Consider the following 24,725-nt stretch of genomic DNA (forward strand, 5'->3'; position numbering starts at 1 on the left):
AAAACAGGTCCAGAGCATTTGTCTATTGTCAGCAGTGGGTGGTGTTATTGGAGGAGACATGGAAGAACCTCTACAGGGATCTGGGAGGGAGGGTGGGGGTGGGGGTGTACTGATGTCATGATAAAGTTAAAAAGCCACGTGGAGCTTTGCTGAGGTCTGTTGTAAATTCTCTGCTCTGTTGACAGTTTTACGGGTTATTATGTACATCATTACTCACTGTTGTTGTGTCTCTGCTCTAGTTAGCGCTGCTGTATGGGTGTGAGAAGTATTGATACACTTCAGCATTGAAATAATTGTTTTTGTCAACACATTTCGTTTTTTACATCATCGCATTTGGATGTTGATTGGAACTGCAGATGCCATTTTTTTCATCGATTGTTTTTAAAGCATCTATGCATATTCATGCAAAGAGATAAGTTTTTTGCTAATTAGATCAATGAAATTGCAATGCAGCTTCTTGTTTGCTATTAATATTGCAAAATACTTAAATTTGCACATTTTTTGACTAAAAACAGTTCAGTCAGAAAAGTAAGGAAATCATTTTAAACCAATCAGGACATGGCAGTATTTGTATCATAAAGAGGATAAAAAGATAAGATTGCGTTCATCTTCTCAGCGGAGTTTTAGGTTAAAGGTTCCATCAAGAACCACAGTTGGAATATATGTCCTGTAAACAGATGGATGTCACTGTTTAACAAGAAGTCATATCAACAGTGAGTTACTGGTTTTAAACATGGATGGGTTTGTGTAGCTCTCTGGAGGAACTTAGAGAGAGAAAACAAATCTTGACTCATAGCCCTGGAGTTAGATAACCTCAGTTCACCCCAGGCCAGCTTAGGACAAACAGCCGTGAGTGGGGATCCGGATGCACGGGGCTTTGGGGGCGGTGGGGGTTCCTGGAGGCCTCAGCAGTTTGGCCAGTGAGAGTTTGGCTTCATCTGGAGAGAGAGAGGTCCGAGGGTCATCTCGTTTGAAGTGCTGCCCCTTCCGGACAGAGAGCATGGGAAGCAGCAGCGCTCACCTTTCATGTTCCAACCTCATCCTCCAACCCCGCCTGGCAGTCTGAGGTCAGAGGTCGGGTTGGAGAGACAGCCTCGCGATGGGCTAGTCTCCACCTAATCTGTCTGTGTCTGAACGGATGCAGTGATGACAAAGAGCATGACCGGAGAGGACAGAGAGGTGAAGAATGAGGAAGAGGAGTACAGATAGTGAGAGTGGGGAGGAAGAAGAAAAGCGGAATGACTAATTATAGTTTGAGCAGTTAACATATGCATCCATTCAGGAAGGAAGAGCACTGTTTACTGACTGTACACTCCAAGTATGTGCGACTTGTCCGGTGGTGAATGCCAGAGAAAATGATGGGAGGTGTCTGGTAGTATGCGTACTGGACAGGCGGGAAAGAGAGCGAGCACGGAGGACGCTCAAAGCAAATATTCTCCTGGGACATAAACTCATGCTTATGAGTCAGCGGCGGTCTTATCTGTTGGTATTCCCTCTGTACTCCTTCTTTACAGAGAGGAAGTAATGGTGTGGACCGTTTGGGTTGTTGTTTGAGTTTCTCTTTCCCTCTGAGTCCCATCTGCTTAGGCAATCACGCTCCCAGGTGCAGGGAGAAAGGTCGGGATGGGGGGGGGGGGGGGTTGCTCGGAGGAAAATCCAGCTGACTGAGAGAGTCGATTTGGGAGAAAAGAAGGAGCCAGGGAATGGACAAAGCACAAGGAAGGTGACAGATTTCAGTAGGAGTTTACTGTTGACAAAAAAATCTGGAACAGAGTGCACCCTGAAACCCTTCGTTAAACATGACATTCATTTTTTCCCCTGACGGCACATAATGATTTTCCGAGGGTGATAAGCATTCATAGTCCCGCTGTCCATATCTAGCCAAGTGACAGGCAGATAAACAGGGTAGCTATGGTAATTGGAGGAAGTGGAGGGAGAAAAAAAAGCTGCTAAGTGGAATGAGATGAAATTGAATGTGATGGTCTAGTTACCCTCTTGGCAACGCCCAGGCACATTCTACCCTCAAAACTGATGTTTTTCCCCCCTCTGCAACACCCCGCCGAGCCTTCAGGGGAAGTGTGTGTTTTTGTAACCGTGTGAGTGTGGAGCTCTGGCTTGTGTTATGCAGACCGTGGGTCAGCTAGTGTTAAGGGGGGGGGGGGGGGGGGGGGGTTTGGGGCTGGCCTCTGGGAGTGTTAGGAATGGTTCAGGTTTGGCTCCTCTGCAGTTCTGAAGCCAGGCTGTTAATGCAGAGAGGACGTGATTAGGAAGTGTCTCCCCCCCCCCCCCCCCCCCCCCCCCCGACTCAACACCTGTTTTCTGGTTGCAGGCCCTCCTTATTGGACCTCATCAGCTAAGATGGAGAAGAAGCTGCATGCCGTCCCAGCTGCCAACACAGTCAAGTTCCGCTGTGCTGCAGGAGGCAAACCCGCGCCCAAGCTGAGCTGGCTTAAAAATGGCAGGCCTTTCCGCCAAGAGGACCGCATGGGAGGGTACAAGGTAAGATAACCAGAAACACACCACGCTCTCTGCTACAAATACAGTCCTTTTACTGCTACAGAACTTTTAGTAGGTGTATGTACAGGGGGGACATTCGAGCCTCCTCCTTCCAATCATTCCCTGCCTGTCCTTTCACCCCTTTTCCACACTTCGCTGGAGAGACGGGAGGAGAGTAGACAGAGGAAACGAGGGCAGGGTTTCTGGTGTGAAATTGGAATTGCTCATCCGTGCGCCTCTTCTCACCAGGATACTTTGCAGAGCCTCTCACTGTAACTCGAAATGGTTCTTTACCCGCAACAATTAGAAACGTAAGCCCGGGACTGAAGGGTTAAATGGCCTCAGACAGTAACGTATAGAGAAGGTAGGTAGTGTCAGGGTTGAAATGAGTTCAGAATGTTGAGGTAACTCAATCAGGGAGAACAGGTCCCGCTGCCTTTGGTTGGAGTGTGTGAATCCAGCATGTGATTGTATTGTCATGAAATGTGATTTTCAAACACTGCTGCTGTTTAAACTCGACTTGTTGTCAGGGTTGCCAGCACAGTCTGCATAAATCACACTTTATCTAGTCCTGTTTTGTGGAAATAAACATCGATTTATACGTGCTGAAAATACAGGATTCTGTTTGTGATGGGAAAGTAAAACGAATGTTTTATTTATTTCATATGTGAAAAAGCCTGAAAACTGTGAGTGTGAATGTGAATTCCTCCCCTGTGGAAAACTCTGTTTGGTTTTCATATTCAGTTCCCGAATTCCTCTCTCAGAACAAGCAGCATCTATTGCATATGCTTAGAGCCCTCCTGATGGAGTGGAATTACAGTTTAAGCAGACAGTTATGAAATTAATTTATGAAAAGAGCCACTGATGCCGAACAAGTCTGAGGCTCATGGTTAATGACTGACGGTTTATGAGGAAACACATCTCCCTGCCAGGAAAGTTTAGGAGCAGATTATGATGATGAAGCAGCTCTCAGGCTTTTTAGCAGGCTCATTACAGAATAATAATAATATTAATAATAATAATAATGATTTAAAAAAACAGCCACGACGTGACAGAAGTGATGCAGTCCTGCTGTCAGATACACTGTGGACACTTCATTTCTCTGTTTTTGTCAACAAACGTTGGACAAAAGCCCGTACCTGAGCCCAGCCCTGTGGCATAATCTCTCCATTGTGTGAAATGTAGGCCTGTACAAGCAGTAGCTACAGTCGCCCTTCAGCCTGCAGACGGAAGCTCTATTGTTAGCTCACACCTGTGGATTCCACACACAGGTGAAACTATTTTTTTTTTTTTGCCAATAATTAGGAGTAAGTATGTGTTTGAAACTGCTTACAAGGGTGGGGTTCAACGTGTAATGTAGGAGGATTAGACAGGGAAGGTCTGTGTAATTATTTATCCAACCATAAATACATGGATGCATTTTATTCAACTTTACTAGCAGCCATGACGTTTTCCCATCAGCAGTCATCTGCTAGAAAAAAATAAAACATTCTGATGGTGCTGGAATCATCCTGTCATCAGCCTCAATATTGTCTCACGCTCTCATGCTTCCAACTAAATCCCCACTTTTCATTTTCTCGCTCCTTCTCATCTAACACACGCTTTTTCTGTCTGTTAATGCCTTTATTTAATTTTTTTTTGTTCCCAGGTGCGCAGCCAGCACTGGACCCTGATCATGGAGAGCGTGGTGCCGTCGGACAAGGGCAACTACACCTGTCTGGTGGAGAACGAGTTCGGATCCATCAACCACACCTACACCCTGGATGTAGTAGGTCAGTGTTATGCACAAAATACACCCTCGCACACCTGTGAGGCTATGAAAACAGGGAGGGTGGAGGGATGGAAGAAAGGGAAGGGGCGGGGGGAAGCATTCTCACAGTCAGACTGTGTGTCCTGTTTGATTGGCCAGGTGCGCGCTGGATGCAGGTGGACGCCGGCCAACTGTGTGAAAGCTCAAAATGAACATGTCACTGGTTGTTTATTTTTAAGTAGTTCAGATTACTTCATCCAAATCTCTCCTGAGCTACCTTTATTAAAGGAATATTGCCTATTGCTGACAATGAAGTAAGGAAATTACTTCAAGCTACTTGTATGGCTCAGTGCCACAAAGAGTAAACGGTGTGTGTGTGTGTGTGTGTGTGTGAGTTGGTTTAACTGACCCCGGCTGGTTCAGGTGGGTTGAGGACTGAAACCGGCAGCGGTTGATCGGTTAGCACGCACACCGCTGGCCTCAGCACTGTCACAGCGAGTTCAGACCCAACTCAGTCAACCCCTCCGTCTGACCTTTGGAGCGCACAGAGCAAAAAGTGTTTTTCTGCTCAGTTTGCAGAATCGATAGCAGTGTGTGGATAAAACAACAAGGATAAAAGATAGTAGATCAATGTGTGTTTGTGTGAGAACGCATGTGGACCCCCTCCTCCCCTCGCCTCGATTGAACCTCTTTATAAGCAATCGGTGCACATCAAAGTTTCTCTGACACAGTTATTCTCCTAAAGGCTGGTCAATAAAGCAGAGATAACCCGAGCGGACACCAAGCGGCAGCAGTTTGATTCGCAGAAGAACATTTATGGGTCAGTGTGTAGTCTGTATAGAATGATTCTGTCACCATTGTTCTTTAGCAGCCCTACTGTAATTACACACTTACACTGTTTTGATTGGTGCCTCCATGGTAATAGGCAGTATTATTTTCATTATATCACACAGAGATTGAATGCGTTGCAGAAGACGCACGTATGAGCGCATGCACGCTCCCCATCTCAGGCCCCCCGCTCGGCTTCCCTCTGGAGTTAACTGAAGCTGTCCTTCAGACTGCATATTTCTGTTTTTGTTCTGTTTTATTGCAGAGCAGTAAACCCCCTCCTCGTCTGGCTCTGCAGCCACTGCCCCCCCCCCCCCCCCTGCAACCTCTTGCTTCATTTCGCTCCATTATAGTGGGGTGGGGGTGGAGGGGGATGGGGGAGGAGGTGGGAGTGAAAGAGAAAAGAAGGGGAAACAGAGACAGAAAAGGCTGCTCTTATCAGTCTTTTTTTTTTTTGCCCAAATGACCTGCAGGATCAGCTATTAAAGCTGAAAGGAGCCAGCCTTTTCTGGTTCAAACTGGCCTTTGGACAAAAAGGCCGCAGTTGGACATCCACAAGCAGACACACATGGCAAAGCGGACAAATGAAGAGTTAAAACTGCTTTTTTCAGTCAGAACTCAGGCCCCTAGTCGCTATGTGGCACTTTGTGGGTAGCCCCATGCCATCCTGTGCCTTGCTGCGCTCTTCCCGTCCCTCTACCCCTCCCTGACCCTTAGGTCCCTGTGTGCCAAGCTGCTGGGTTACCCAGAGTTCACTGGTCCTGCATGGAATACCACGGAATTGCCCATGTATCTCTGCCCTTGCCCCTATCCCACCACTAATGACTTAATTGATTAATGGATTCTCTTTTGAAATGGGTCATTTCATATTTGGTCACCGCAGAACATAAAAACGCGCCACAGGGTCTGCTCCTTCATTGTTTGGATCATGGAAACCAGAGACGACAACACAGCTACATTTTGCTGAATCCCTCTTTTATTATTATTACGTCTGTACCCAGGCCCACACACACACATTCCCACATCTTTCCATCATTGTTTGAGGACATTAAACTGACTTGTCTTAATTTCCTGGAGACTTAATATAACTAAAACCATAACGATGTCTTGCCTAACTGTCACCCTAACCTTAGCCTGACCTAAAACTTAATCATTAACGTTACTGAGACTAAGCCTGGTCTCCATAATACGACTGTGTAAACAGATTTATGTCGCCACAACATGAGAAATACTAGTACACACACACACACACACACACACCATAGTCCTTTTTCTAATTTAGGAAAGAACTGCTCCACAAACTTTTATTGTTATTGGGTTTCTCCATAATCATGATGTGGCCTGTTTTCTCACACACCACACACGTATTCTGTCATTCGGTCTGCAGCTCTGAATGTTCCAGCTATAATGAAAGTTACAATTTATTTTTAAAAAAAGTCTTTCAAACCTGCCAGGACGTCCCTGTGAGTGTGCTTGACTCTTTTTCTTTTCTCTGGCCAGTTTTAGTATTTATATTGTTTGGTATATTTTTTTTTACAAAAAGTGCACCTCTCTGTGTTTGAGGGAGAGAGAGGGAGAGAAAAAAGGGGGCAAATAAAGAGAGACAATAAACAAGGCGAGCACTAGGAATGTGCAGGAAGGAGGAGGGAGACTGGGAGAGAGAGAGAGAGAGAGAGAGAGAGAGAGAGGAGGGGTGGGAATCATCTGATCTGACAGATTTCAGAGAGATGCAGCAGGAAGACAGACATATGGACGGAGTCTCTGCCTCCTTGTTTCTGCACCTTCCATCTGTTGATCCCTTCTCTCCCCTTCACTCACCCCTGCTCATTTCCTTTTTTAGCCCTCCTTCTCAAGCCCAGCCTCTACCCTTCATCACACAGGCTCACCCCCACTGACCCACCCCCACCAACCTTATGCACAAATGAATTCACTTCACCTACCTTAAGGCTTTGTTTTGGAAAGGCACTGCAACACCCCAGGCACTGTGATGTCATTTTCTGTGTGTGTGTGTTTGGTGGCAGCGGGTGGTTGCTGTCAGTGTAGGGGGGTTGGGGGGCTCCTCAAACCGGGTAGCATTTGAAAGGGGGCATTGTTCCACAGGTCTAGCTCTGTTTGGATTCACAGGCCAAATGTTTGCTTGTAAAAGAATGCAGATAGCTGGAGATATGGGGGTGCTGTGAAGGTGTTTCACTTTCCAAGCCTGGCACGTAGTGAAGCTTTACCCCGCCTACTTATGGGCAATATATACACTCCAAGAAGTCCTCCTCCACCTCAGTCCTTTATCTCTCAGAGATGTACGCTTTGTTTTGTGTAAGGCCTTTAAAAGCTCCTCAGATAAGAGGCGGCGCTGTCAGAGTTGCCGGTAAAACACTCACACACTCACAGTACCTGAAGTTGTTTTGCACGAAACAGACTTTCACTTCTTAAAATATCTGATTTAACTCTACGACTCCTTATCTTACTGTCAACAGAACGATCCCCTCACCGGCCCATTCTCCAAGCCGGTCTCCCGGCTAACACCACCGTGCATGTTGGAGAGGACGCCCGCTTCGTCTGCAAGGTCTACAGCGACGCCCAACCTCACATCCAGTGGCTGAAACACATCACCCAGAATGGAAGCCGCTACGGCCCCGACGGTCACCCCTACGTCAGAGTGCTAAAGGTACATTCCTTCACTAACTCTTTTATATTTTACTCCTCCCTCCTCCCTCTGTTTTCCACCCGTTGTTGCAGGTTTTCCAGGTGACTTTCAGAATCGTCCAAGGAATAACATTCCTTCCCTTATGAATTGATAGGTCTGGAACTAGGTGGTGATCCCTGCTCTTTCCTCCTCTCTCCCGCAGAACCACATGAAGTCACTATTGTCTGATTAATACTACTTATTTGTCTGATGTTCATGTCTAAGTATGTGTGTGTGTGTGTGGATTGCAGCGCTCAGGCATTAACAGCTCTGACGTGGAGATGCTCACCCTCACCAACGTCACAGAGGAAGACGCTGGGGAATATATCTGTAAAGTCTCCAATTATATAGGCGAGGCCAGCCAGTCGGGTTGGCTCACTGTCATCCCAGGTAACCCCCCTGAGACCTGACCCACCCCTCCCCTCCCTGTGGTTTCCTGGGTTGACCTGCTGTGCTGTGGTGGTCCTAATTGGTGGTCTCTTGGTGGTCCTGGGGCTCACAAACCTTATCTCTCCCCTAAATGTTTCACCCTTGTGTTTCAGCTGCTTCAGACTGGTGCCGCCATGGAAGCACTGGTCGCGCCTGCACGCCTGAGGCGGTGTTGCAGCGCTTGCCATGCTCTCTATGTTTATGCATGCATCCAGTCCAATATGTGGATTCTGTTAGCAGGTTCTGTGGGTGCTGGGAAACGGTTTTTGTTTTTGTGTATTGGTTCTAGTTTCGTATGTTTTGGTGGTGCACTGGGTTCTGTCTGTGTCTCCTCCTCCTCCTCCTCCTCCTCCTCCTCCTCCTCCTCCTCCTCCTCACCCCTGGAAACATCATTCACTCTAGATGAGACTTCATCGATGGACGCCATCCAACTCTAATTTCCCTCTTGGTGTTTTGGGTCTCATTTGTTTTCTCTCTCTCTCTCTCCCTGTCCATCCTGCTCTTATCTCCTACCTTCACTTTCTTCTTCTACACTTTCCTCCTCCTTCCTCCTCTCCCAGACCGCAGGTGTTAATACCACAGATAAGGAGATAGAAGTTCTCTACTTGCCCAATGTAACATTTGAAGATGCTGGCGAGTATACGTGCTTGGCGGGTAATTCTATTGGGATCTCCTTTCACACTGCTTGGTTGACGGTGCTTCCAGGTATATACACTCGTATACTGTCCTCTCCTTTGTTTAGTTGGATTATGTCATTTCCATGACCTCTATGGAAGGCAAGTCCTCCCTCCGGAGTCTGAGTCCAACATCCATGACAATGTAATGCAAGAACAGAGAGCATGTGTTCTATAATAGCATCTGGATTGGTGAGCTGCTGAAAGCTCAGAGCAGATAACGCTGTAGTTTGCAGACGACTTATTATAACTCTGAGACTGAAGTGGAGCTCCCAGAGGAGCTTCAGTGTCTCCAGACTCCAAAGGGAGGAGAGGATTTGTCTCCCATCTTGCACCCTGCATCTTTGGTTCTGCATGTCAGAAAATCTTTTTTCCACTTCCTTTCTGGCTCTGATAATTGGCCTTTTATAAGATCCTTATTTCTTTATGAAATAATGGTGGAAAGGTAAAGCTCAACACTCGCTTCATGTTGGCTTGACTTTCTCAATTATCAGAGCCAAACGTCTCTGCTTCCACTCAGTTCAAATGACTCAGGCATGTGAATGTTTGTTCGTTTGTGTGTGTCCTGATTTATCAGCAGTTTTTTTAAATCCTATTTTTGTCCGTTGCTGAATGCCAGGCCTGTAATTACACAAACTAAAGGATCAAATACATAAAACTTAGTGTCAGTTCTCATTACAGGCTAGAAGAGCGATAGTTGGAGCCAAAAGTACATTGGGCATTAAAATGAGATTAATGAGAGTAGTTGACTGTCTGCAACCCTCAACAGATGAGCAGTATCAAACTGATCTTAATGTTATAGCAAGATAATAGTTTTGTTTTGTCTGTAAACAATATAGCATAATGATCACAGGCAAGCCATTTCCTCTGGGAGTAATATTCAGTATTTATTGCCCTGGATGTGCTCTATCTGCACCGCCGGCGCCTGGGAGGCTGAGCGTGCGGGGTTTTTGGACCAACAGATACAAGGAGAGGCTTCCAACCTGTAGCTTCACCTCCAGCTGGATGAAGGGCTGTCCAGTTGGTTTTGCTGTACAAGAGACTTGTTTGTGCTTAAGGCCTATGCATTATGGAACACACACACACACTCAGCCCATTTCCTCAACAGGAAGTTCAGGCCATATACAACCACCAAGGACACCGCTCTCCCTTGTTTGCAATCTGAAGTGAAGCGCGTATTGTTCCGTCGCCCGTGGGTGCTTGTTTGTGCTTGCGTGTCTCCAACATTAGCACAGAATGCGGACATATGTTGGCCTGGCTGTACCAGCTGAGTCTAGACTGTTAAGCCCTGTACAGGCCTGTTAGCAGGTGCACTGGGAAAAAAAGAGAGAATTAAGGATGCTACATCTCTGTTTAGTTTACCCTCCGACGGTGATTACATTTACATATGAGTCACGTCCAGAGCATCTGTCTTTGTGTTTGTCTGTCTGATACCCAGCAGTGTGTCTCTGTCTGTGCGAGAGTGATCACACCTGACCTCTCTTTATTTTCCTCAGCCCTCGAGAAATCTCCAGGGCCCATTTCCCCAGACTACGTGGAGATTGCGATATACTGCGCAGGCGTCTTCCTCATTGCCTGCATGGTGGTCATCGTGGTGGTGTGCCGCATGAGGAACACCGCAAAGAAGCCCGACTTCGGCGGCCAGCCGGCAGTCCACAAACTGAGCAAACAGATCCCTCTGCGCCGCCAGGTAACAGAAAGTAGATAAAGAGTTCTAAAAGCATCTAACACCCCTAGAGGAGATAAACACACACTGCAGACATGCTGAGGAGACCTCTCAATGTTGGAGGAGGAACATATAGATAAATATAATCAGCAAAAAAGCATAAATAGTGACATGTTTGTGAAAAGATAATTCCACATACAGCTGTGGTGTTTTAAAGAAGCATACCTGTACAAGTTAGCACTGCTGTCTGAACCTGCAGCTGGAGTTTTTTTTTCCTGTATGTGAGCTGTGGTTTTCCCTCAAGGGGAAACTAAAAGGTACAAAAAGTGTTGGATTACACTCTGCAGAGACTGATTCCTGTGTCAAGGTAAGGTTAAGGTGGAGAGATGAGCCCCGGGGACAGTGGCAAAGCTGAGCGATTAACACACATTCATCAAAATTACTGTTGTTGCTCACTTTTTAATCAGCACTGAAATATAATCTCTGGCCTCAAGACTGACTCTGTGGTAATGTTAAGGCATTAAACGTGTAATGCTCATATCTATAGTCCATATTTACTAAGATCCCCCTTTATATTTACACACATTTACTCCTCTGGTGATGCTTTGGAGCTTTGCTCGACCTTTGAACCCAGACTTTGGTGATCAGCCAGTGCTTTTTTTCCTGCAGGTGTCGGCAGACTCGAGCTCTTCTATGAACTCTAGTACGCCGCTGGTACGCATCACAACACGGCGGAGCTCAGCACATGATGAGCCAATCCCTGAGTACGACCTACCTGAAGACCCGCGATGGGAGTTTGCTCGAGACAGGTGAGAAACGGGCTGCAAACGTCCAGTACCGGCTGCATGCTGTTGCTTGTTGTTTGTTTTTGTGTCCACCTGAAAAAAGTGAAACTATCTGGCTGATTTACTTTTCTGTTGATGGAGCTCAGTGACTCATAAAAATGTTTTGCATTTTAAAAAAAGCAATTATGAGTTATTGCTAGTTGCAAGTCTCACCATTTTACAAAATACAAAATGCATAATTATGCAAATCGGATTCAGCTCCTGCCGAAAACAGCTGAATATGTTGATCTGCTAAAAAAAAAAAACACATAATTTTCACAGACTGTGGATTCAGAGCCTGCATACAGTACCTGTTTGGCCGCATGCGTGACTACACTCTCCACCCTCTATCCCAATACATTTTAACATAGCAACACAAAAAGCATCAGGGTGATTGTATCTCTGTTGCTAAGTGATCAGATAGCTATTGTTTTAGCCGAAGAGTGCAGGCAATAATGGCTAGCTGTTAAATAATGGTGGTGATGGCTAAGATAAAGGCGACTGACTCATGTGTTGGCTCTGTAGTAAAATGACCTGAACTTGGCCCCGCTGCTTCATCATTACAACTGCTGCTACGTCACACACACACATACACAAAAACACGGTGAGGAGTGAAACTGTGCTAATTAGTGGTTAGCACTCAGAGCTTTCATCTGCATGTTTGGGCAAGGAGTGTTCGCTCGGTTTCATACCAGAGGAATTAGCACCGCTGAGGTTTCAGTTAGTCACAGTTGCAACGGCCAGTGGTAATCTTCAGGGTGGATTTAATAGGTCGGCATAGGTTAAAGTAGTTTAATACCCAACTGAGGCATCGAGTTTTGAAAGAAAAGGGAAAATCCCAAACTGTAAACATGAAGGCCTGTCTTGTGTTAAAATGGCTGTAAAAAGAGCCGGGTTCATAAATTTCGCCGTCAGTCAGCAGTGAAAAACATTTCTGATGTAATGTTATAGGCTGTGTGTGTGTGTGTGTGTGCGTGCTGGCTTTCTGGTAAAAAAGAAAAAGTTTTGAGTTTAATTGATAAACCAACTAAAAGGAGATGTTTTGTCTAGGCAGGGTAACTGTCTGTGTGCCTCTGTGTTTGGGTCTTTATTCCTCGCCTGTCATTCCAGCGCCTGAGGGATCATGTCGGGATTGCAGAACACTGAGGAATGCTAACGTTTGTGGTTTGCATGGAGGAAAAATAACATCGATTATGTGTGGCTGGATGGACAGAATGGTTGCCATTGAGCGTGCCGTGTGTGTGTGTGGACAGAAAGGGGATTGTGTTACTATGGCAGGGTGCTGGCCTCGGGGCCCGGGGCTTTGCGTTGTGCACTGTGAGTGTTTACATAGCCAGGACGCTGGGCTTTAGGGGTGGGGCTAACACATGTCAGTCACAGGAAAAAGCAACAGGGTGCCAGTTCAGGGGTCAGATACTTACTTTATCAATCAGCATAAAAAAAAGTTTGGTTTTAAACTCTTCTGACATCAGAATAATGCATACATTTCCATCTGGTTTTGCAGTCAGGCTCTCTGGTATCACAGCAGAGAGCCAGTATTTCATTTGTCACAGGCTAATGTGTCAGGGCTAAGGTAAGCCCCTGTGTAATGACTTGTAAAGAGTGTATATTGGAACATGCCAAGACAGGGTAAACAGTTTAGAAATGAGTGCCTCTCCCTGGCTTTATCAGGTGATTATCGCTGCCATGTCTGCCTTCCTACCTACTGCCCTGGCACAGGCTGCAGTCGCAGCGCCAATAAAGCACTCACACAGACACAATCTGATGTAAGCGGAGAGAGATCTAGTATAAAAAAAAAACAGATAGGGTGAGGTTGAGAAGCTGGCACGGTGCCTGGTTTCATTAACTCTCTCGTTCTCACACTCTATTTAACCTGTTCGATTTTGTTTGCTGATCGACTTTCTGTCTGTTTGCGTGGCTGCAGGTTGACCCTGGGCAAACCCCTCGGTGAAGGCTGCTTTGGCCAAGTTGTAATGGCAGAGGCTCTTGGCATCGATAAGGACAAACCCAAGGAGGCTGTAACAGTCGCAGTCAAGATGCTGAAAGGTAAGTGAGAGGCTGTTTCTGTCAAATGTCTGACTTACATTCGGAGCCCTGGGATACGATGTGCATTGTGTCTTCTGGGCAAGCTGAGAACATTTTCTTGGTGATTTATGTTCGGTTCAGGAAAGGTGCAAGGTGGAGCCTGGGGCTGTCCTTATTATTCGTTATTGGTGGTTGCTGAGTGACGGTTAGAAGGAGGTGGGTTGAGTAGGTAAGGGTTAGGGGCGGTCACATACCTGACCCCAGAGCAGCAGCTGGCTACAGCTCAGTCAGCACCCACACAAAGAGGCAAGTCACGCTAGCAGTACTGCTGTGATTAATGAAAGGAGCAGAAGGGGACACTGGGTCGGTTTGAGGTTGCGGGTACGGTTAGATCAGGTACAGCAGCAGGCACCTTGACAATGGAAATCTGCTCTTTAGAATGACTCCAGCTACGGTAATGGTGCAGAGGAATGCAGGCAATGCCACTCTGACTATCTGGATACCTCTACTGGCTCAATCAGTTCCATGACAAAAGAAGCCTGTACGGCAGATAATGAATCCAGATTGAGCGTCTTTAATTCCTTCTCCTCCCCCTGGCACTGAAAGGATGCCTCTGTAGTCTGTGCGAGGAGCTTCTCCCACTGCTGAAACTTTAGCCCACATTGTCTGTCAGCCTCACTTAATCAGAAGCACCTACAAAACAAGGTGTTGTCTGACAGGGCAGCCCTGTAGTCCGGAGTCAAAGGGTTAAAGGGAAGGCAGGACTGGGGTGTGTTTGTTTTGCTGACCTTTTTTTTCTGACTATCCTTTAAATTAACTTCTTCTGTTGTCAGATGATGCCACTGAGAAAGACCTGTCTGACCTGGTGTCAGAGATGGAAATGATGAAGATGATCGGCAAACATAAGAACATCATTAACCTTCTGGGGGCGTGCACACAAGACGGTGAGTCAGACAGGACATCCTAAATAATCCGGGGAATCCATCTTGTAGGTAAACAAAAAGCTGTGGCATATGTGAACACATTTAAAAATGTGTCATCACACCACATCAAACAGTGTGGGACAAGATGTTGTGTGCTTTTGGCAGTAACTAGAAAGACTCAGTGTGAAAATAATAACGTGCACCACACTTGTATGACATGTACATCAATGCGGGATTTTCCTGAAGCAAGCTGCAGATTTAAAGTTTGATCTTTCAGACGTCCTTTAAAAATTCACTCTGAATTTTGTTCACTGCCACTTTCTGTCAAAGAGAATCTTTCATCACTGAGGTTCCAGCACTAATTTGGGTCTTGTGTTCTGTGCAGGCCCTCTGTATGTGATAGTAGAGTACGCCTCCAAAGGCAACCTTAGGGAGTACCTCAGAGCCCGACGGCCACCCGGCATGGAATACTCTTACGACATTGCCCGCGTCTCAGATGAACAGCTCACCTTCAAAGATCTGGTCTCCTGCACTTATCAGGTGGCTCGGGGCATGGAGTACCTAGCATCACAGAAGGTAAGGAGAGGACACACACACACACAAAGTTTTTCAAGACTTTTGTTCCGTAAATGAAATATTTGACTGTTTAAAAGTATCAGCTGCATTTCTCAAGGTGCAAGGAGGCAAAGCTCAGTATGACGTAGCTGTCTGTGAAGGGTGCACCATCGTAGGCCGCAGATGATGCACTACTTGAATTGAGACAAAACTATAAACACTAAACGTCCTGTTCCTATCCTCCCACCTGCTGTCTGCCTAGACAGACCTCAGTGCCAGTACACGCAGGGTTTGACTCCCTGTATCCAGGAAGGTTTTACGTAGGTAGCTGGTTTGTGCGTCACTGTGGGAATATTGTCTCCTAAAAACACTCACCCCCCCTCTCTCTCTCCACCCTGCCCAATCCCTGCATTGTCTCTCATCCCACCACAAAAGCCCCTCTGTTAAAGAATTGTGAAGTTTTCACAATGGGGGTACGGCCATGTTGGCCAAAAGCAGCCTCACGCTCCCTCTCACTTTTGGAATGTGACAGAGCGCACAGTCTCACACTGGCACACACATGCTACGAGTACACACGCACATGTGCTCGCACATGCGCTCTGATGCGCAGACATGACTCCAACCATATATGTGGTAAAGTATGCCAGGAATCTTTACTTATCCAGGCATGTTCATGTCGCTGTAGTCAGTGTGGCGTCATGTTGTTGGCTGGAGTGTTACCTCTGATTACATGCACCACAAACATTTTAACACCATTCCAAATTAAGCATACACCTGTTTCAGAGCGGATTTATTTATGGAATGAGCTCTTATTCTTCTCTTCCCTTTTACTTTTTTTTCCATGCTGTGACCTGCCCTCCTCCCCCTCTTCTTCCTCCTCCTCCCCCATCGTTTCTCACTCTCTCCATCACAGTGCATACACAGAGACCTGGCAGCCAGGAACGTCCTGGTCACAGAGAGCAACGTCATGAAGATTGCTGACTTTGGCCTGGCCAGAGACGTCCACAACATCGACTACTATAAAAAGACAACCAATGTAAGTCCATACATTAAAAGTTATGCACATTTAAGGAGTGGAATACCTCCATTTTTTTCTATCCTTCCCTCAGCTCTCTGTGTGTTTCCCTGTCTTCCTCTGCTGGTGTCTTGGCAGAAGCTGCAGGTTCCCAGGCAGCCTGTGAATGTAGTGCTTCTGGAAACTTGTTTACCCCCCATTCTCTCCCTCTCTCTCCCTCTCTCTCTCTCTCTTTTGGTTTCATCGCCACTTAAACAATTAGCTCGGAGAGAGAGACAGAGTGAGACTGAGAGGGGAGCGGCTTAAAGATAATTGACATCTCCATAGTGGCCCAGTGGTGTCTTTCCCATCGCAGAGCAGCACATCCTCATTTAATATGCATGATTGCCTTTTCATCGCATGCACAATCATTGCTGAGAACTAAACTGACAACAACAGCAATATCTGGTGACGGTGATGTGATGTTGATTCGGATGACTGCAGGATGACACATTAAACCAGTGCAGACTGTCGATGTTATGCTGTATAGCATTAACACTTTGCATGCATGGAGTTTGCTGTCATTAACTTATCGTTCTGAGATCATGCTTACCATTAAGCTACCATACAGAGACGGACCAAGGCCGGGCTGTCAGCTGTGCTTAGCTTCCTAACCACTGTTTTAATGGCACACAGAGATAAACTTGCTTCTTTATCTGTGACCTGTTTATCAGCTCTATTGCCTTAACAATGTAAATGTTCCTCTGGGACATCCTCCTCCTCCTCCTCCTCCTCCTCCCAGACAGTCGCTCCTCTAGTACCTTATTCCCCAGGCTGTGTCAGCTTTTCCAGGAGTAATGAGATCTTCCAGCATTTCAAACCTGCTGATGAAGCCAGAAATTAAGGGTTCACATGTAGATTTTTGTTTGACCTCTCTCCTATGTGTGTGTGTGTCCCTCAGGGTCGTCTCCCGGTAAAATGGATGGCTCCAGAAGCACTCTTTGACCGGGTCTACACACACCAGAGTGATGTGTAAGTATATAACAAAGTGTGTCTCACAGCACTCTAATACATAATACAAAATCCATTTGCACACATCACCGATGCAAATAGGCCTCATCATAAATGCAGTGGAAGTGGAAGGGTTGTTTTTCAGGAGCAGGGGAAGGGGGATGGTTTTGTTTGGTGCAGTGTTGGTGAGTGTTAGGTAGGGAAAGGCTGGGGGTGATAGGGGGGTCTGGCTATAGGGGGCCAGTGCTGGCCGGTCTGTGGCAAAAGTGAGGATTTCACGCTAGACTTGGAGCCAATGCCGTGTTACTAATCTGACCGGCTTCAAAGGGCCTGGAAGGAACCCACCAGCGCCTCCTCCCCCCACCACTTCAATTCACCCCTCCCTCCTCTGGCTCGGCTCGGAAGTCTCCCCTCCTGTTTGGGCCTCTGAAGCCTCTGAAGGCAACAATGCTGCAGCCCTTCAGTGCAGGCCTCATCCTCCCTACACCTGCACTTCTTTTAACCCCCTTCCATCTTCATTCAGCAACACTTTGAACATGTGGCTCATCATTTTGGAACAGTTCCATGATCAAAATAACCCATCCACCTCCACCACCACCACCACCTCCACCCCAGCATACTTATTTTCATTCATCTGGTATGTGAATTGCTGACCCGTCTCTGTCTCTTTTTTTTTAAGATCAAGAGTACTCATTCTAAAAACAGAACAAAGGGAGAGCGTCCCTCTCTTTTTGGTGTTTGAGTCTCATGCGTTCTGACAGCGCTGTTTGAAGTTTCTGCTCCAGACATTGGCAGCAGAAAGTGTATGTGGCAATTAGATAAATGCCTCGCATGCTGACCCCTGGGAAGGGAGGTTTTGCATGTGTGTGTGTGTGTTTGAGTCATCCACCAGTAGCACACTAAACAGAGCTCTCGTAGAGTTTGGCACTCGGACAGAGAATCTCTTTTCTGTCTCTGTGTTTGTACGCATAAATAATATGTGTACTTACACACGATGCCCTTCATGTTTCATAGCGCAGCACCAATCAATAGCCTGAGGGGGGGAGAGAGGGAGAGAGGGGCGGCGGTGCAGGCATTAAGTGGCTACTGTGGACCTCTCTATCAACTCACTGCTAATTACAATTCATCACTCACTTTTAGTAATTGGCTTTTTCGCATTGAAGGGAAAAGAGGAGAGACGAGGAGGAGGAGGTGGTGGTGGTGTGGGGCTTATGTTCAGACATCACCAGAAGCACCAGCGATCTATACATGACATCAGATTAAATGAATACATGAATTCCAATGAAACTCAGGCCCGTTTCTGTTTTGACAAATGGGCCCAGGAGACTTGGTTGTAGCTCCAGCCCAGCCAGGCTCCAGCTCAGGCTCTTGTACCACGTTTCATAGCTTTGATTTTTCTTTTTTTTATCCTATTTAGGTGCATGTTTACATTGAAGTTGTTTTTAATCTGGCTGTATGTGATGCAAATGAATGCAGAATGCAGACCTTGAGTTTTTCGTATTGGAATGGAATACACAGACAGTGTATAGTAAGGGCAGAGTGCCAGGTCAGGTGAGTGACCCTGAGCGTGCTGGTTTGTGTGTTTATTTGTTGAGTCACGGCTGGTTGCGGGTGGACACGAACTCGTGCGGCCCAACAGGTTGACTGGCGGTGAGAGATGGTTACAAAGTGAGAAGTGACACAGAAAGGAGAGACGAGTGTGTCAACAAGTGCAGAGATACAACAGAGAGATAATGGAGGGAACAAACCTGGCTGGCTGGTTGTGTAAACAGATGGAAGAACTGATAAAAGGCCCAACCTGCATGTCTATGCATACTTGGACCACTGACATGGCTTGTGGCCTCCTGAATGCGCATTGTGTTTGTGCAATTTACAATACAGCCTTTGTGTAGACTGATGTCACTGCAGGAGTGATTGATTTAAGACTCCTTAAGAGATAAACCTGCAGCAGAATCACTGATATTTACCAGCCGGACACTGCGAGGAGGAAGTAGTTAATAATTAATAGTCACCAGCCATCTCTGGACTTCTCTTTTGTCTGCTGTGGGTGGTCCAGTGTTTGTTTTGGTGTGGTGTGACTGGACAATGCCAGTCTGTGTGACCAGCCAGCCCAGCACAAAAGCCATCATTGAGATCAGGCTGGCAGCGGGTTCGCACCACAAGTCACTGAACGGCAGAAAGGGGGCATTGACACCACTGCTGGACTTGTTCTAACCCCAAGTCAAGTGACCCAATGTAAATGATCTGTAATATAAGGCAAAGTCGTTGGCCTTATATTGATCAGGCTGTAAACCTTGCTGTCCCACTGTCACTCTTGTTCATCACTTATGTCTGATTTTATTTTTACCAGCTGGTCATTTGGGGTGCTGATGTGGGAGATCTTCACCCTCGGGGGCTCACCCTACCCTGGCATTCCTGTCGAAGAACTCTTCAAGTTGCTTAAAGAGGGCCATCGCATGGACAAGCCTGGCAACTGCACCAACGAGCTGTAAGTTTATTAAGCACATCTTAAGTGAACACACATCAGCTCTTAGACACTGAACACCAGCCCAGTCTCCCATTAGATCCATGACTCCGGGGGGCTCTGTGACAGCTGTGACCGCCTGCAATCAGTGCCCTCATTCACAATGAGAGCAGACAATGGCACAGCTCTGCTATGGTGCCACACAGAGAGGGCTGATGGAGACACACACAAAGGCAGTGCACACACAATTTAGTATTTAAAGGAATCAAGAACGCTGAGAGGCGTGTTTGTGATCAGCAGCAGGCCATCACAGTGTAAGAAAATAAGGTAATAAGGTAATCATCTTTGATATGGAGACACCTGAGTCCAGAGGCATAAATCATTTCAGCTGGAAAATTTCAAAACTTGAAGACAAGGTAGATGAGGAGTGACACAGCGCGGACAGACAGCCGGCAGCACTTTCCCCTAAATTATTCTGCTACCCCTCCCTTCATCCACTCTCCTTTCAGTTGACTGATTGTACATTTCTTTCTTTCAGGTACATGATGATGAAAGACTGCTGGCATGCCATCTCATCCCAGAGACCCACCTTCAAGCAGCTAGTAGAGGATCTGGATCGCATCCTCACCCTGAGCACCAATGAGGTGAGAACAGCTCCTCAAACGTTCTTATTCATGAATTCAATGGATTCAGGGGTGGTCAGAATTCATAACCCCTCCTGGTATGTCCAGCATTTCATAACAAAAAAAGCAGAATAATATGATGCACGTTTCTCAGTCCAGACTAAACCACAGAATTGCCAGTGCATGTAGAGCCCAGCTAAAAGCTTTTAGAGCATTAGTAGTCACATTGCTGAAACACTGGTCTAAATGGTGACCTAAAAAATGGCTGGATGATTTGATCCAGGCCCGACACAACCGCCACGGCCCAGTGAAGTTGCCCAATCATCACGTCCATGCCTCACTCCCTGTAATGGCCCCCGTGTCTTTCCATTCCCCCTTCTGTCTTATGTGATATCCGCGTGCCGACCTGAAAAGAGGCCGTCGATGGAAAGCTGTCAGGTCTCGTCTGCTCCGGAGCTGGAACTCCATGAATTTATGCCAAAAAAACCCAACTTTGAGTTTGAACTTTTGAAATGTAATAAAGCGCCCTTTTCTTGCCTTTTTTTCTCCCCCTCCTTCCCCTCTCCTCCAAACCGCTGGCAGATGTGGAGATCTTTAGTAATATGAGCCTTTTCGTGTTGAGCTGGGAAAATGGAAGCCAGTGCTCATTTTCTACAAAACCCCAAGAACTCTTCCTCCTCACAACCAGTCCCAAAAACAGCCATGAAAGACAAGGGGAAAGGGAGAAGGGGTGCCTCAGCTGACATGAATAGACCGAAACAACTTCACAGCACTGAACTGAGTGAAAAATTAATAGCAGGACTTCTTGGGGTTTTCATCTTCCTTCATTTTTTGGGGAGAGGTTAGCTGTGTTCTGCCAACTTCTTTGTTTCTTTAAAGTCTCACAATGTTTATGTCAGGCATTCTGGTGTCAGATGGTACTGATGTTAAAGGATGTTGTGAAGGCCAGGCCTGCATGTCTCTGCTCCAGTTGTATTCCATTTTTTCCCTGAAATCCCTCCATCCCACCTCAAAGCGTTCAAAACTGCAACCGGGTCAACCAGCTTCAGACGCAGCCAGCAGTCCAACACTCAATTTATTGCCTATTATTCCTACAAATAATTTCATACAGTATCCAGTTTAGGATTATTTGTTCTGTTCCATTTCATAAATCCTCCTGGCATGATGTGGTACGGCTTAGCAGTATATCAAAATAAAGATGATACTCTTCTCCTCCACCTCCTCTGGAAAGTCCCTGTTCTTGTTGACTGGGTTTCAGCATTAAATTTATGCTCCTCTGTTTGTTCTTCCAAGCGTCTTCTTTTGTCTGAGTGTAAATTATCTCACCCATTCCTTTCCCTGTTTCCCTCTGTGTGTACCTACAGGAGTATCTGGACCTGTGTGCCCCAACAGAGCAGTATTCCCCCAGCTTCCCCGACACCCGCAGCTCCTGCTCCTCCGGTGACGACTCCGTGTTTTCCCACGATCCCTTACCGGACGAGCCCTGCCTCCCCAAGTACCGGCACATCAACGGAAATGTTAAAACATGAGCCCTCACCCAAAACGTCTTCCTTAGTTTGACCTACCCTGTTTTTAACCCTCAAAGTCCCAAAACACATGTAGCCTCCCCCCCAACCACCATCAGCCTCTCTGGCTTCCAGTGGACTAATGGACCCAGATGGGACTGGGCTGGTGGCACTGCCATGCACGCACACCTCATACAAGACATCCTCACGTGAGGTCTTAAAGAAGAGGACAGGGACCCTACAGAAGCTGTTTTGTACTGACTGAATGAATTCCCACGTGGGGAACCTCTTCCTCCTCCTCTTCCTCACTCATGTAAACACAGATTTTTTCATTTTGGTTCTCATGTTTCTACCAAGATGTTTTTTGTTTGTTTTTTTTTCAATCAACAATGTTGGTGATCCAATTCCAGTGGCTGGCATTCCAAGACTGTATTTGCTCCTGGAGGAATGTATGGACTGACGTGACCTTAAAGTAAAACAGAAAAACAACAAAAAAACAAGGGACGTGAAAAGGATGACGACAAATAGGAAACAGACTGAGAGACACAACAGCATCGACTAACAAAACAGAGGAATAGGAAGAAAGCGAATATAAAACCTTCTCCTGTTTATTTTGTAATATGGATGCATTTCTTTTTCAGTTCTCCTGATAAAAACTTCCCCATTATTCTGGAGAGAAATACACAGTATAATGTATAGTGCTGGGTATATTTGTAAATATATTCAAATATGTATAAAAATATATTATATATTTACAATGAATTATTTTTTGTATGGACTCGGAAATAACCCCAACCCCCTCACCACCACCACCACCACCCCCACCACCCCTTTCTCTGAGTTTAAGGCAGGTTATGTGTCCTATATTTCTCTTCACACACACATAAATACACACATACACCTGTCTTGCTCTGGCTCAGTAACACAGTTGAGTATTGGCTTTCAGGGACTGAGGTAGCATGTTAATTTATTGACTTACGTTTTTTTGAAATGAATCAAAAAGATTTTTAAAAAAAAAAACAATATGGCAGAAATGATGACATTAATGATGCTGATAATACATAAATAATCCATTTAATGTATGGTAATTTAAAAAAATGATCTTTCAGCAGTAACAGAACATTTTTAGTGGTTTGAAAGATTCTGGTTTTGTAAGTTTTTATATATGAATGTGAATATTAAGTTAAATTTAAAAAAAAAACTGTACATTTTATAGTCAGCTAATCCCTTTCTTATGTAGATGTTGATGCCATTTCTATCCAGTCATTTTACTCTTTCTTAGGTTTGCTTTAGGAATTGAGATTGATTTCTGGATATTTATATATAATTGAAAGAATTTGAAAGTACCTATTAGCAATCCGCTCCCTCATTTAGACTAAATATAGACTCCAAATTTACTTGACAGAATTGAAAGCTGAAAAACAAAGTATTAAATCATTCAAGTGTTTTTTTTTTTCTACTGGACCAACGTAAAGATGTTGTTTTGCAAGTGTTCATGCCACATTTGCAAAATAAATAATGGAAAAATTATACTTCTGTCCTTCTGTTCTTTCAGAATTTGTTGTATTTTCTAAGACAAAAGAACCACATTCCTTTGGGCTGCACTTCTTTTCCTTTCCTTCTGATATGGGTGGAGATCGTTTAGTTGTCACTACAAGTGTGCTTTGATTCTTTAGTAAATATACAAGGAGACGGATTTCCCACCATGTCTGCAGTTCATTTAGAGAAACAGGACGAATGTAAGTGTAAGGTAGTTTATATAAAAAGTCACCTTCACCTGAAAAAGTGCCGTACTCAGCACAGACTCTGAGTAAACCCGATCAATTAGATACTGAATTTACACAGTTCTGTTGTCACAACAGTGCCGCTGTGTCTCCATCTGTCTGATCAGCCTTTGTTAGCCTCTGATTACCTGATTGATTTCCCTTTTTCTCTTATCACCACAGATTTAATGAGTAGGTAGCTGATTCACCTGATTTATAGTTAGTTAATCAAAGCTGATGTATCTGATCTATTAGTGAGTAACTGACAGTGGCAGCTGTACATGTGGTTGTTTATTATCAGCCTCGATGCTTCATAGTCCATGAGGTCGTGACCTTAGATAGCTCCCGCAAGAATCTTATCTTACCCACAGGGTGGGATCGAACCACCAACCTCGCGGTTAGTAATCAAACGCTCTTACTTACTTATGCACCAATCTGAAATGATATTCCTCCAAACACTGCTTTCAGAGGGCCGTCGGCTCCTGTTTTTATACAGTTCATCTCTCTCCACCTGGTCTAATAGAAGAACGGGTCACGGATGATCCAATGAATCCAAGGAAAGCAGAGACATTTTCCCTCAGCTAAATTCCTTCATGTTCTCTGTGATGTCGCTGTCACTCATTGTCTTAGCTGTGCTAAACAACAGCAGCCTCCCTATGGTGTAATATTTGTGACTTTATAGTGAGCGCAGACAAGCACACTGGGTATCCAGTTTGTTCTATGCAGGGTTACAGGGGGCTGGAGGACAGGTCGCCAGTTTACTGCTGGGCTGATGCTTACAGAGCAGACCAGCCAGGGTTTGGTTTTGGTTCTGATCTTTTGCAGCTCTTCTGCTTCCTTTCTACAAGACCTACAAGACATAGACCCATGTTTTCCATGATAATCAACTATGACCTGTGTTGTTGTCCTTTTCATCATGTTGCACCACCACATTTCTAGAGCTGCTTGGAATGAACAATTTAAATGCTTGCTGTAGAAAGGACCTTTCATGTGGTTCGTGTTTCAAGCAGATTCATATGCACATGCATGTCTGGAAAAGGAGGTATATTCAGATGCTTACTAGATGCCACAAAATCCTACATGGTGGTCCTTTGAGGGTTTATAAATAATCCTCTGCTCATATTAAATAATTGAGATGATAGCTATAGATGAAACAGTAATAACTGTTGTTTACAAATTTAATGGTGATTATTGCTGTATCCCTTAAGATGTTTCAGTCCACACATACTATAATTATCACCCTGCGTAATTATTTTTTGGTAATCTAGCAGTGGATGCTGGGATCACTGATTAATTAAGGCTAACCTGCCAGGGAAGAAAAACTGGAAAATTGGTAAATAAAACAGAAACAAATAGAAATCTGGAAGGTGTTAAAACGTTGTTCTTTAAAGCTGGACCCCTTCTATTACCAAGTTTTAACTTGTTCTGAATTAACACACACAAACACACCATTTCCAAGCTTTCCTCTAATAGACGTGTCCCCTCATGTCTCCGGAACCTGTAAAGGGCTCGAAG

The 24,725-nt window shown here is 45.5% G+C and overlaps 1 protein-coding gene across 6 annotated transcripts in view; it reads left to right on the forward strand.

Annotated features, from left to right (window-relative positions):
• fgfr2 (fibroblast growth factor receptor 2) overlaps window positions 1-22,341 on the forward strand; it is a 32,761-nt gene extending 10,420 nt beyond the window's left edge. For 3 of the 6 annotated variants that reach the window (XM_028423887.1, XM_028423891.1, XM_028423893.1), the window contains 14 exons: window positions 2,330-2,499; window positions 4,145-4,268; window positions 7,546-7,736; window positions 8,744-8,888; window positions 10,354-10,553; window positions 11,193-11,332; window positions 13,272-13,393; window positions 14,206-14,316; window positions 14,681-14,871; window positions 15,764-15,886; window positions 16,806-16,876; window positions 19,206-19,343; window positions 19,858-19,963; window positions 21,307-22,341. In XM_028423887.1, the coding sequence (XP_028279688.1) occupies window positions 2,330-2,499; window positions 4,145-4,268; window positions 7,546-7,736; window positions 8,744-8,888; window positions 10,354-10,553; window positions 11,193-11,332; window positions 13,272-13,393; window positions 14,206-14,316; window positions 14,681-14,871; window positions 15,764-15,886; window positions 16,806-16,876; window positions 19,206-19,343; window positions 19,858-19,963; window positions 21,307-21,471 (1,997 nt within the window). In that variant the 3' untranslated portion in view covers window positions 21,472-22,341. Of the gene's footprint in view, window positions 1-2,329; window positions 2,500-4,144; window positions 4,269-7,545; window positions 7,737-8,005; window positions 8,145-8,743; window positions 8,889-10,353; window positions 10,554-11,192; window positions 11,333-13,271; window positions 13,394-14,205; window positions 14,317-14,680; window positions 14,872-15,763; window positions 15,887-16,805; window positions 16,877-19,205; window positions 19,344-19,857; window positions 19,964-21,306 lie in introns of all 6 variants that reach the window. The other 3 variants (XM_028423888.1, XM_028423890.1, XM_028423889.1) reach the window with 3 other exon arrangements.
• Window positions 22,342-24,725: the final 2,384 nt, after the last annotated feature.

The sequence above is a fragment of the Parambassis ranga genome, chromosome 15 (assembly GCF_900634625.1).
Source record: "Parambassis ranga chromosome 15, fParRan2.1, whole genome shotgun sequence".
NCBI lineage: Eukaryota > Metazoa > Chordata > Actinopteri > Ambassidae > Parambassis > Parambassis ranga.